The following is an 11,850-nucleotide window of genomic DNA, read 5'->3' as shown; positions in this document are numbered from 1 at the left end:
GAGTGCCCTTAAGGGACAGGGGGGCAGGCACCGGTGCCTTCCAGGGGGCCCAGGGCTGGGTATGCCCATGACCCCGGGGCAGCCTGCAGAACGGGGGAAACTCCAGTTCCAGCGCCACATCAGGGACCCAGGGGCTCTAAGCACTTCATGTCACCTCCTCTGTGAAACGTGAAGGATGTGGCCTTCCAGCCCCCAGCACCCTGGGGCACCGCTCGCTCCTGGGTACACGCACTTCCCTCGCCTTCTTTATAAAGCTCTCCGCTTGCTTTTCAGCTGGCGGGGTCGGCCGTCATCGCCTTTGGACTCTGGTTTCGGTTCGGAGGCACCATGAAGGATTTCTCATCAGGGGACAGGTCCCCAGAGTACTTCTACTTGGGTGAGTGACGTGCTTCCCTAAGCTTTAGCCAGGACTGCCCCAGAGGCCTGGGGAGACCGTCCTGGACTCCTGGGGAGGGGAAGGGACAGGGGGAAAGAGAAAGGAGAAGCCACGCCCTGAAGACTACACCTGGGCCTGCGGTGGGCAGTGCGATCACATGGTTCACCCCTCTGCTCTCCAAGATCCAGGAAGACCAGTGGGAGGACTGGCCCAGGGTACTGCTCTCAGCCACTTCAGGAAAAGCAGCCCAGAATGAAACTACAATTCATTTCCAAAGAATTTGGAACTCCCTTCTGCCCCAGTGAAGTGGGTATCCACGGTCCATTACCTGCTCAGCCATCTGGAGGGATGGGCCCTGCAGGGTCAGGGTTCTACTTCGTGGTCTTGTATTCTAAATGGTCTATGACAAAAACAGAACTCAACATGAAGAGACAGCTTTGGACAGGGTTTGGAAGTGCTAATGTCAGTCCCTCTGTGACAAGGGACTGCAGAGAACGGGGGCGGGGGAGGGGGCGGGTAGGCAGGAGAGAGGACAGGAGAGGGAGGGTAGGGGAGAAAGGGCAGGGCTGTCCTGGGAAGGAGGCCTCAGTGGGAGAGGAGCAACCGCTCAGCTCCCTGCAGCTGAAGGAACAGGGTGAGGGGCATTGGGTAGGGTGTACCTCCCATTCAGAGACAACGTGCTAAGTGGGCTGAGCTGAGCCTCCCCCTGGGTTTAGAGTTCTCTCTCTCTCTCTCTCTCTCTCTCTCTCTCTCTCTCTCTCTCCTTCCTGGACTCTAGGTTTCACACACCGAGACCACTGTCGGTGCAGGTGATGGCCCTATGCCGCCGCCCCTTTAAGCTCCACGCCAGCGCTGAGTGCACTCGGTGGCATGCGGTGCCTCTGTGCTTGGGTGAGGCTGGTTTCTGCGGAGATCGTGTGCCCCAAACCCCAGGGAGAGCAGGGCTGCTTCCAGGGAGGGACCACGTCCAGGCCCCTAGCAGAGCCAGGGACGTCCTCACGAAGGGCCGCTCCATCTGTGTTCCCCCCTCTTCCATTGCCCTTCCCACCCCACCCCTCCTCTGAGGAGAGCAGCCAGGCTCATGAGGGCACTCTTAAGGGAAAGTAACAGCAAACCTACTAAAAGATGGACAGTGATAAGGAATCCCACGCCTCATCAAGTCTTAGATGCAGCCTTTTTGTAAACACCCAATTATTTTCAGTTCCACTAAGAAAAGAAGAAACGCTGCCATTGTGACTAACAGGCCATGAAACATGCATCCTAATTTCAGAAGGGTTAAAATGTAAAATGGATGGAATGTGGGGAAAGAAACGGGGGTGGGGGGTGGAGAGTGGGGTGGGGAGGGAAGGACTCTCCAGATTTAGCTCAGGGTTCGACACAGTCATCAAGGACACAGGTATTTCTCATCTCCCTACTCGCCACCCCCGGGACCTCACAGGTCCCCTCGGATTGTAAGACAGCCGCTGTGGATCCAAGCATCGCATCCTCATACAGCTGCATCCAAAGGAGAGAAAAGCAAGTTTCACCTCATGCGGCCCTTCTCAGGAATGAATCAGACCTTTGTCAGGAGTCCCCAGCAGGCTTCTCCCTGCAGCTCGGGCCAGAACGGCACGGTGTGTTCATGCCTAAACCGTCATGGCCAAGAAGAGAATGAATGACGAATCGGAGTCCCCCTGGGCCTGGAAAGGGGCCCGGGCTCCCCAGAGGGCCTCTGACACTTACGCTAAATCCGAGTTCTGTTACAAGGAAGAAGCAGAGGAATCTGCCATCTGGCTTAACACAGAATCCCTCCTCTTTTCCACCCACACGGTTTCCAGGTGGTACACACGCTTCCATCCGAGAGCTAGCCTGCACCTTTAGCATATTCTCTCTTCCCGGAGGAAGTCCTGGCTCTGAAGCCTTCGGAAGCATTCCCCTCTCCCAGAGCAGCCCCCAGCCCCCAGATGAAGCTCCACCTCCAGGGACACACGGGCAGGCAGGGGAGGGGAGAAGGAATGCAGTTCCCTCATTTTCCTGATATTCCAGGACCCGCTTATTTCATAACTTGTCCTGCGATTTCTAACTCCATTTTAGCATAAACATAACTCAGTGCCCGCTGGATTGACCACAGCGAGGGGCAATCCACTTTTCAGGGGATTCATGCCTCTCCAGACGTATGTGACATATACAATGACCAGACAAGACCCTCTCTAGCAGGTGTGAAGTGCCAGTGGGTGATTCAGAGGCTACCCCTGAATTAAGCCTGAGGGAGAATGCTGCAGCTGGCGGGATGAGCCTCGGGGTAGAGGGGCGCTTGACCGGGGCCCTGGAGGACGGATAGGCTCCAGGGAGCCTGAGTTCGGGAGAGCCCGATTCAGGACGCTGAGCCAGCATCACAAATAAATGGCAGGCAGCCGCCACCCTTTCCCTCCTGGTTGGCGGTTCTGGCTGATTGTTCAGGATACACTTATAGGGGAGTCTTCTTAACCTTGCTCCTCCCAACCATTCACAATAGTTGCCTAGGGGGACATCATTTTCCCTCCCTGCTCTGAATTCAGTTACTTGATGTTCTAACATGAGGTCAGTCCCAACAAAACAGTGGGAGTCCTTTGCTCCTAAAATCCAGGCATGTTGGCATTCAGGGTATTAGCGTTCAGCCTGTCTGCTCTTCACGTGCTATTGGGTTTGCACCGCAGCCTGTTTATCTCAGAGTCCTCAGGTGTGACTGTCAGGACTTTCCATCCAAAGCCCTCAGGTAGATGGGGAGGAGTCCCCTCAGGCAGAACCCACACCTGGGTAGCATCTACCAGTTCAGTTGCAGTCATACATTCTCCTTCGGGTTGTTTGAATAACTAACCACCTAACACCAGCCACCGCACCACCATGTTGGAGGTTGAAAGACGTCATCACTGTTATGTGATTTCTGAGCTTGACCTGGAAATTTCAGCCACAGTAAAGAAAACTCTATTTTTGTTATTATTATTTTTTGTTAATCCTCACCCAATGAAAAAATATCCATTGATTTTTAGAGTGGGAGAGAGGGGGGAGAGAGAGAGATAAAAAAAAACACATCAATGTGGAGAGAGACACATCAATTGGTTGCCTTCCACACCTACCCAGGCCAGGACTGGGGATCGAGGCCACAACCCAGGTACATGCCCTTGACTGGGAATAGAACCCTCGACCCCTCAGTGTGAGGGCCGATGCTCTAACCACTGAGTCACTGCTAGGGCAAGAATAGCCTTTTTAAAAGGCCACAAAGACCTAGGTGATTTGAAAAAATGTAAAAGAATTCATCTCCCTTTCAACAATGATAAAATCTGGCTGTTAAAATGTCTCCGTGGTTAGTTTAAATTTGGGATTTCACATGGTATTTGGTTTTAGGCAAACATGGTTTTGCATTCAAGCAGGGGTGCCTCTATTCTTTCTGTTTTCTGTAGGCTCCTCTGTTTGGAAAAAATGGAACCTATCCATGGGGACATCAGCCAGCATCTAGAATCCTGGGCTCTGTGGTCACACAAAAAAGTGTGAGGACACTGGACTTGCCCCATGTAACTTGCATCTATTTGAAAAGACTCTCAGATGTGACAGTTTAACTATAATAGGAACTACTGTGTGACGGAATGCCAGAGAAGTGGTGTTTGCAGAGGGTACACCAGGTCACTTCAGGCTGGCGAGGCAGGAAGGAACAGAGTTATGTTTAAAAAACCAGATTGTCATCAAGGGAGAGGATGAAGCATGAGGACTGCAGAGACATTGGGGCCAGATGACAGGCATGTCTGCAGCACAGTGATCAGCCAGCCCTGCTGGGCAGGGGAGCTCAGTGGAATGTAGAGGGCCGGGCATGGTGGGAGGTAAGATTACAGATGTTGGGGAGGCACGGAGGGCAAGTATAGAGGGCTGTGAGTGTTCGGGTTAGTTAATCTGGTAGGGAGTAGAAGACTAATTTAGGGCTCGGGGGAGGTCTGACCACACTGCAATTTTAAAGAGATTCTTTGGGCAGCAATGGATTGAGGAGAGTCACAGGACTGAAGAGAACAAGCTAGATTGAGTAGAGAGTGTAGAGGGGGGCATAAATGGTGATGGAAGGAGACTTGACTTGAGGTGGTGAACACACAATACAATATACAGATGATGTGTTATAGAATTGTATACCTGAAACCTATAAAGTTTATGAACCAGTGTCACCCCAATAAGCTCAATAAAGAACATGCTAGAGTATTGATACAGTCAGACATAAGGGCATAACCCATGATGGTTGCAGTAGGAATTGTGAAGAATGGAACAGAAAACAATAAACATTATCAAACATTACTAAGCATTATTAAACAACTAGAGGTCCGGTGCACGACATTTGTGCTCTAGGGGTTGTGGGGAGGGGTTCCTCAGCCCAGCCTGAGCCCTCTCACAGTCAGGGACCCCTTGGGGGATGTCCACCTGCTGGCTTAGGCCCACTCCCTGCGGCAGTAGGACATCCCCTGAGGGGTCCTTAGTGCTGTCGCGGAGGCGGGAGAGGCTACCACTACTGTTGCTACGTGCCAGCCGTGAGCCTGGCTTCTGGATGAGTGGCGCCCCCCTGAGGGAGCACACTGACCACCAGGGGGCAGCTCCTACATTGAGTGTCTGCCCCCTGGTGTCAGTGCGCATCATAGAGACCAGTCATTCGGTCAGTTTACATATTAGCCTTTTATTGCATAGGCTATTATCAAGCATCATTAAATTCAGGGACAGAAGGAATCAAAAGAACAAATGATACCAGTAATGGAAACAAGACCAGGAGTAATAGTCATGATTTTTAGATGGGAACCTGGATTACAGAACTAAGGGGTCCTGCTTAGTCAGAGAGGGTGGGTGTGTGTGGGGGGGTGAGGGGGGGAGAGAGAATCTACCTCAGTCCAGGGAGTAGCCTCGGTCTCTCTGCTCCAGAAACAAAGAGCCAGTAGTTCCCAGGTGTAGATGTGGGGCCAACACAAGAAAACCTTTCTCATGAAGCTGAGCAGACTTCCTCAGATGAAAGTGAACTCACCTCCACAGTGGTATGTAATATACCACTCCCGTGGCTAAATCGGAATGGGGCGTGTATCCATTCAGGAGAGCCCTGTGCTGCGTAGGAAGGTCAACGAGCTCTATGCAAACATTCTCATCGTTTTTTCTAATCTAAAGCAATGCGCTGTTCGAGATGCAAGACACGGCATATCTTTAGGGACATATCCTTAAGGACTCTTTTCATTGCAAATCCCAGAAACAACGCAAACCATCTTGAGCAAAGCAGAAATGTCTTGGCTCACATAACAGAAGTCCGGGATTAGCATGGTCTCGGGGCCACGAGTGATGTAACTGAATCTAGTCTGTAGCCAGCTCTTAGCCATGCTTTCCTTCGGTGCCATCGGGGCAGGTTTCCTCCCACAGGCAACAAAGGGGCTGCCCGCAGCTCCAGGTACATCTTCCAACCAACTCTGGCAATGGAAAGCCAACCAAAGTCCTGAGCCCCCCTCTCCTTGGCAGTCTTGGGCCCTGAGCCCCTTCCTAAGCCAGACGTTGTGGCCAGCTGGTCGGAATGGGCTGTTGGGGAAGCCTGGGCTTCTCACCTGCCTGGGAGCTGAGGCATCCGCCCTCCGACCTCAGAGTCAAGGAGGTTGGGTTCTCTGATGGAGAAGATGAGGAAGTGAATTCTGGGGGGAAACAGCAGTCCCCACTGCAGGGCCAGAATCCCTCTTGCTTATTCTTGGTGGCCGGGGCAGGCGGTGGGTTTGCCCACCCCCGGTTCTCCCTCGTCAGCCACACCTCCTCTCCGCACGTCAGCCCCTGAGTGGCTGGTGGTGGTGAAGACACCTGTGGTCAGTGCTCGGGGCTCAGGGAGCTGGGTTATCGTAGAATCCTAGCACCAGCAGAACCAGGAAACAAAGGACCAGACGGGGAAGCAGCAGGGGCTGGCAGTAGCCATGGTTCTCCAGCTCTTCCTGGGGGCTCAGCCCACAGCCAGGCCTGCTGACACCCAGGCCTGCACTCATTCCTGTGAAATCAGGGACCTTTTTTCTGCTGCAAATACTCCTTATAATGTAAAGCCACTGAGCAATATACATGTTCATAGAAATCATTATGTCTTTCCTCAATAAATAATTTCCAAACAGGAAAGATCCCTGCTCTCTAGCAATAAAACAAGAAGAAAAATATGCCAGGATACCATTTAAGGACTTGCAGAGCCAAGAGTGTGAGGTTATCGGACTTTTAAAAGACGCAGGCCCAGTTTTTGGAAAACCACTTCATGTCACAGGGTACTGGTCTGTGTATTTTCTTTTCAGAAGAGGTTCCAGAACAACCATCCCATGGAGCTCTTATCACCCCTCTGTTGAAGAGTGTTTGGGACAGGCTTGGCACAGTCGAGTGGCTCTTAAAGGAATAGGGCCTCACAGCCTCGAGTCCCTCTAGAGACACCTCAAGAAGACACGTGGTCTGGCTCCCTGCTTCTGGGCGGGTGACTGCCACACATTGTAGGAGAAACCCTCCATCTTTGGGGGTTGCTTTTCTTCCTGGGATCCTTGGTCCTTCCTCCCTAGTGATGGAGAGAAGGTCCTTTCTTGGAATAAAGATCTGGACAAGCTCTCGCTGCCAGGATCCAGCCTGAGGGGAGTGCACCAGGGCCATGAGGGAGGGAGGTAGACTGCCGCCTGCTGCCTCTCCTCAGGGACCTGTGAGTCCGGGCCCAGGCCTGGCAGCCAATCCCCGGTGCCTGTATCCACCGGTGCCAGCGTGGAGAAGGAATCTGGCAAAAGTGGAGTTGGCGGCAGGAACGGTTGGAATGACCTGGTGTTTCCTAGACCCTCTCCATTTCTTCTTTTTCGTCTTTCAGTGAACTCGCCTTCCAAATCCCACCAGCTGCCCTCTGGCTTGCTGTTAGTTTGTGTCTGGGGCTGCCTCTTGGAGGGACAGACCCCTCAGGGCCCAGGATTCTCCTGGGAGCAGTCCCCCAAGTCTGAAGGCTGCAGAGACTGTGGGCTCGAGCACATGCAGTCATGTCTGAGCCGAGGACGCTCGCAGGTTGGCTGCACGGAGGGGTTGCCCACAGACAGCAGCCGCTGGGCTCTCCAGGATCCTAGCCGACGGGCTGCCGCTCCCTGTCGAATGCTGTCGCGGAGCCCGGCTGGGGTTGCGGCTGGATGTGTACAGACTGTGTTCCAGGCTCCTGCTGAGGGGCTGGCTTGCCTTTTAAACACTGACTCACTCTGGTCGTTTTTTTTTTCATTTCTGGGTTCTCAGTTGTACCCAAGAGTCATGGTAGCTGCATAACAGAGATGGCTGTAGCTGGCGTGGCTGAGACAATTTCTCCAAAGCATCTTTAGAAGAGAGTGGATCGTTAGGGCCATATCGCAGATAACAAAACTGAGGAACAAGAGGCTTTACCGAAAGCCAGTTGGCAGCCCTGGATCTCTGGCTCCCAGCTCTGTATTTTTCCACGAAAACTCAGTGCTTTTCCCAAGCAAGAAGAAAAAGAACCCTCCTGCACTTACAAATTGCAAAATTAATGGATTTCGAGCTAAGAGAGTCCCGTTCTGAGTTCCTGTTGGAAGGAGTTTGGGTGTGCACTTTGGAGCTGAGCCCTGGCTCAGGCCAGGTTTGCCCCTCACTAGCTGTGCACTCTGAGGAAAATCACTGACCTTCTCTGAGTGTCAGATTCCTCAGCTGCGCAATATAAATCCTTCATAGGGCCGTGTGAGTAGATGATTTAACAGATTTAATACCTGATGTGTCATACCCCTGAATAAATATTTGCTGTGGTTATTTGTGGAATGAGGGCAGGCTGCAGAGAGAGCCAGCCTGCGGACGCATAAGAGAACAGGAGACGAAAGGATGAAGGAGGGGCTAGACGCCAGGTAGTCAGAACAGGAGAGTGGCTGATGTCACTGCTTGTCTTCTCAAGCAGCAGCTCCTGTTGGCTGCACTGTCCAGGCCCAGGCTCTGGAAAGTGGGTTTAATGACTCTGTGACTGATACGTTAGAACAGTGCTCAGTAACTGATGGCTGCTGTTCCTTAGAGAGAACCCAAGACCTCACCTTCCCCATGAACTAAGTCCCATCCAATATTTCCAGACACACCTATAATTATGTGCGTCCAAGCTGGGAGAGAGGGAGGGAGAGTTGCAGAGGCATAGGAAAATATTTTTAGATGAAAAATAGTCATTAGCCGGCTATGAAAACCATCTGCTGCCACAAAGCCACTCTAATTAATGACCGTGCCACGCACCATCCAGTCCCTGAAGGGGGGGCCATTGTAAAGCCACCCGGACGGGCGCAGACAGGGCTTTGAGGAGGGCACTGTGTCTCCTCTCCGTGTTAACTGAAAAGAAGAGTCTGAGACCTAAGAAACAAGTGAGGGTGTGGTCGGCATTTCTGGCAGCCTGTCACCTGGGGATCACGCATCTGGAGGCCCAGCTGTGATAAAAATGCAATTTCAAAGTGGTTTCCCTTCTTTCCAAGTCCACGGGAATAGGCCTTGGGAAGCCTGGGGAATTGGGAAATAGGTCAGACACTTGTCACACAGGCTGCTGCGGGAGGGAGAGGGCTCTGCAGAAACCATCTTGGAATTAAAATGTGACAATTAATGTATTCATTCAACAGCTATTTTTGGAGCCAGATCAGAAGAGAAGAAGGTAGCCTGGGAAGTCACAGTGGTGTGCTGAGTATTAACAACTAGATCAGCAGGCCCAAGGGACCGTGCCACTTGTTGAGTTTCTCCTAGTCTCCCCTTCAGCTCCCCCAACCAGGGCTCATTGGCGCTGGGCTGAGGCAGGGGCCCAGTACACACAGAGGTTTGCTAAGGAGAGGCCTCAGGGGCTGGGGCTGCTGGGGCAGCATCAGGGTGTTTTGCTGTGAGTTCTGGGACTCTGACAGCCTAACATATGAGTCCAAATAATATTGTACAAATAAGCACATTTTCTCAGGGAGCTCATGATTTCAGAAGGGCAAGGACTCTGCCCGAGGGACCGGCGAGCTTGTTGCCAGTGGGGGCAGCTCTGTCCTCCTCAGGCCCTGGGGCCTCTGTCTGCTGAATGGGGGCCTTTTCTCAGGGAATGCAGCCATGTCCTCAACTACTTGGCCTTGGGAGGGCCCAGCCCTGTGTGGCTTCTTGGACATCTGCTGGGATGTTTTTCCAGCGTGTGTCTAAGTCACGATGAGCGATGGCAGACAGCCAGGACAGGACTTCAGACCTGGTTTGCTCTCTCTTACTCTTCACACCCAACAACACGGACTGAGATTTCTGCCATGTGCTAGGCATATTCTAGGTCAGATGAATAAGGTTTAACATCTACAGAGAAAGACACATGTGAGAACCTGCAAATGCACAAAATGGAAAAGAGCAGGTGGGGTTAGAGCCCAGTGAGTTCCCATGTGGCTGGAGTGCAAGATGGATAAGGAGCAGCGGGTGGGGGCCTAGGCTGTGGCCCCAAGCAGAACCTGTGGACTGTGTCTTGCAGTGGGGAGGCAATGAACGGTTGTAAGCAGGAAACGGATACAGTGAGGTGGTCCGCCCATGAGACATTCTGTGAGGAAACTGACTAGGCGGTGTGGTGGCTGCCCTGAGCCTGTGTGGGTGGGGTAGGAACTCCTCCACCCTGTGTGTCCTGCCTGGAGCCCTCTTGCTCCCCTGACCCCACGAGTAAAAGAGAAATGTAACACTTGCCTGACCTATGGGGGTGTTTTGAGGAGTCAGTGAGATGATAGAAACAAAAACGCTTTGAAACTTAAATTTTTAACAACAATAAGGTGTTTAGGCAGTGGGACCAACAATAGTTTTACTAGTATTTAAATATGGAATCATTTCTCTCGTTATCACTTCCATTCCCCATGCAATCACTCCTTTAGAGGGAAGGAGAGAGGAGGAAGTGGCAAAGCTCCTAGGACTGCAGAGCAAAGGGCTTCCCTGGCCCAGAAAAGGGCCCAAGAACAGTGTGTGCCTGGCAGGAAGCAGAGCAGCCATCGCGTCAGGGAACAGATGGGTCAGTGCCCACGAACACTGTCAGCACCCAGAGGGGCCCCCGGAGGGACCCTGCAGGCCAGGCTCAGGGTTTCCCCATGGGTGTGGCACCCAGCTCCCCACCCATGCTGTGAATGGGAGTGGTTTCCAGGTGACTCATATGAATAAAATGCAAAAAAATAACATAGTGGTGATCGGCATTTTTCTAAGTGCCAGGCCTGGTATTGTTTCTAACTTATCTCGGGATCAGAGGAGGAAATAAGAAAAGACTTGGCGTCGTTTCTCTCAGAACAAGAACATCTCTGCCCTTTTCTTCCCCTGTGAGAACAACTGTTCCTGTGGCCCGACTTCGGTAGTAAGTGGAATTCCCGCTGAATTAAGGCTGCTATTATGCTGCAGAGGCAGGGTAGGAAAATGGCCATGAGATGGATATTTTTATCCCAGCTCGATGATCTCAGGCAAATTGCTTAACCTTTTGGAGCCCAGTTCCTCTGTCTAAAAAAAAATGGAGATAATAATGGTATCTGTTTTGTGAAGATTAAATGAATAAATCAGTGCCTGGAGAAAATGAGCCCTTAATAAAGGTAGCTGATGTTATATTAATAGCAGCATTATTTGCTGTACTAGTATGTTACCTTCTCACCTCCTCAGTGGTTATTCTTGTAACACAACCTCCCATAGGTCCAGTGTATATGGTGTTGCCCTCCAAAGTTTAAAATTCACACAAAACCTATTGCCTGATTGCTGTGTCCTCCCTCCTCTCCTTAACCAAAGCCCCCTCTTGTGTCCCATCCTCTGCCTGCTTCCCCATCTGTGCCTGGGCAGATCTTAGCCCCCTTTCCCTCCCAGACACCGTGTCCTCTTGGCCTCTCAGGAGATGGAGACAGCCATTAATTCCAGAGTCCCATGAGCAGCAAAGGGCTCCTAGGGTGGTGTGGGTGAGGTCCCCGCTCTGGTACTGACTCCTGACGGCTTCTGACTCAATGTCATCAATTTCACACCAATGGTAGCAACACCCACTCCCCAGGGCTGATGGGAATCTGGAAGATGAGGTGCCTGGCATACAGGAGGCCTGTGGGATGACTGAGAGAAGGGGTAGTGGAGCTGGGACAGACCAGCCAGCTTCCACTCCTTGCCAAGCAGTTCCCCTCACCTTGGTAAGCTCGGCTGTCTTTGCTCATGGGGGACAATAGGAGCCCTACCTCTCAAGATCCTTGTGCCGCTTAAATCAGGTGACTGAAGACTCAGCAAGTTTTCCACAAGTGTCACCCACTGTATTATTAACAGCCAGTGTCCTGCCCTGCAGCCACTGGAGCAGTGGTGGCAGGACCGTGCAGGGAGCACGTGCTGGGATCAGCGTCCTGTCCACCCTCTTCCCACAGGGCTCTACGTGCTGGTGGGAGCAGGGGCCCTGATGATGGCCGTGGGCTTCTTCGGGTGCTGCGGAGCCATGCGCGAGTCACAGTGTGTGCTCGGATCTGTAAGTGGGCGCCAGGGGGGAGAGGGAAGGGAATTGATCTGCA

At 52.3% G+C, this 11,850-nt stretch overlaps 1 protein-coding gene across 1 annotated transcript in view; it reads left to right on the top strand.

The window, feature by feature from the left end:
• Positions 1-269: 269 nt before the first annotated feature.
• The window catches only part of TSPAN2 (tetraspanin 2), a 20,086-nt gene continuing 8,505 nt past the window's right edge, over positions 270-11,850 (top strand). Inside the window, exons 1-2 of the mRNA XM_015563467.1 lie at positions 270-376; positions 11,710-11,807. Coding sequence (XP_015418953.1) covers positions 328-376; positions 11,710-11,807 — 147 coding nt within the window. The 5' untranslated portion in view covers positions 270-327. The remainder of the gene's footprint in view (positions 377-11,709; positions 11,808-11,850) is intronic.

Source organism: Myotis davidii, unplaced genomic scaffold (assembly GCF_000327345.1).
Source record: "Myotis davidii unplaced genomic scaffold, ASM32734v1 scaffold217, whole genome shotgun sequence".
Classification (NCBI taxonomy): domain Eukaryota; kingdom Metazoa; phylum Chordata; class Mammalia; order Chiroptera; family Vespertilionidae; genus Myotis; species Myotis davidii.
The sequence above is the reverse complement of the archived record's forward strand: the minus strand, read 5'-3'. Positions and strand labels throughout refer to the sequence as shown.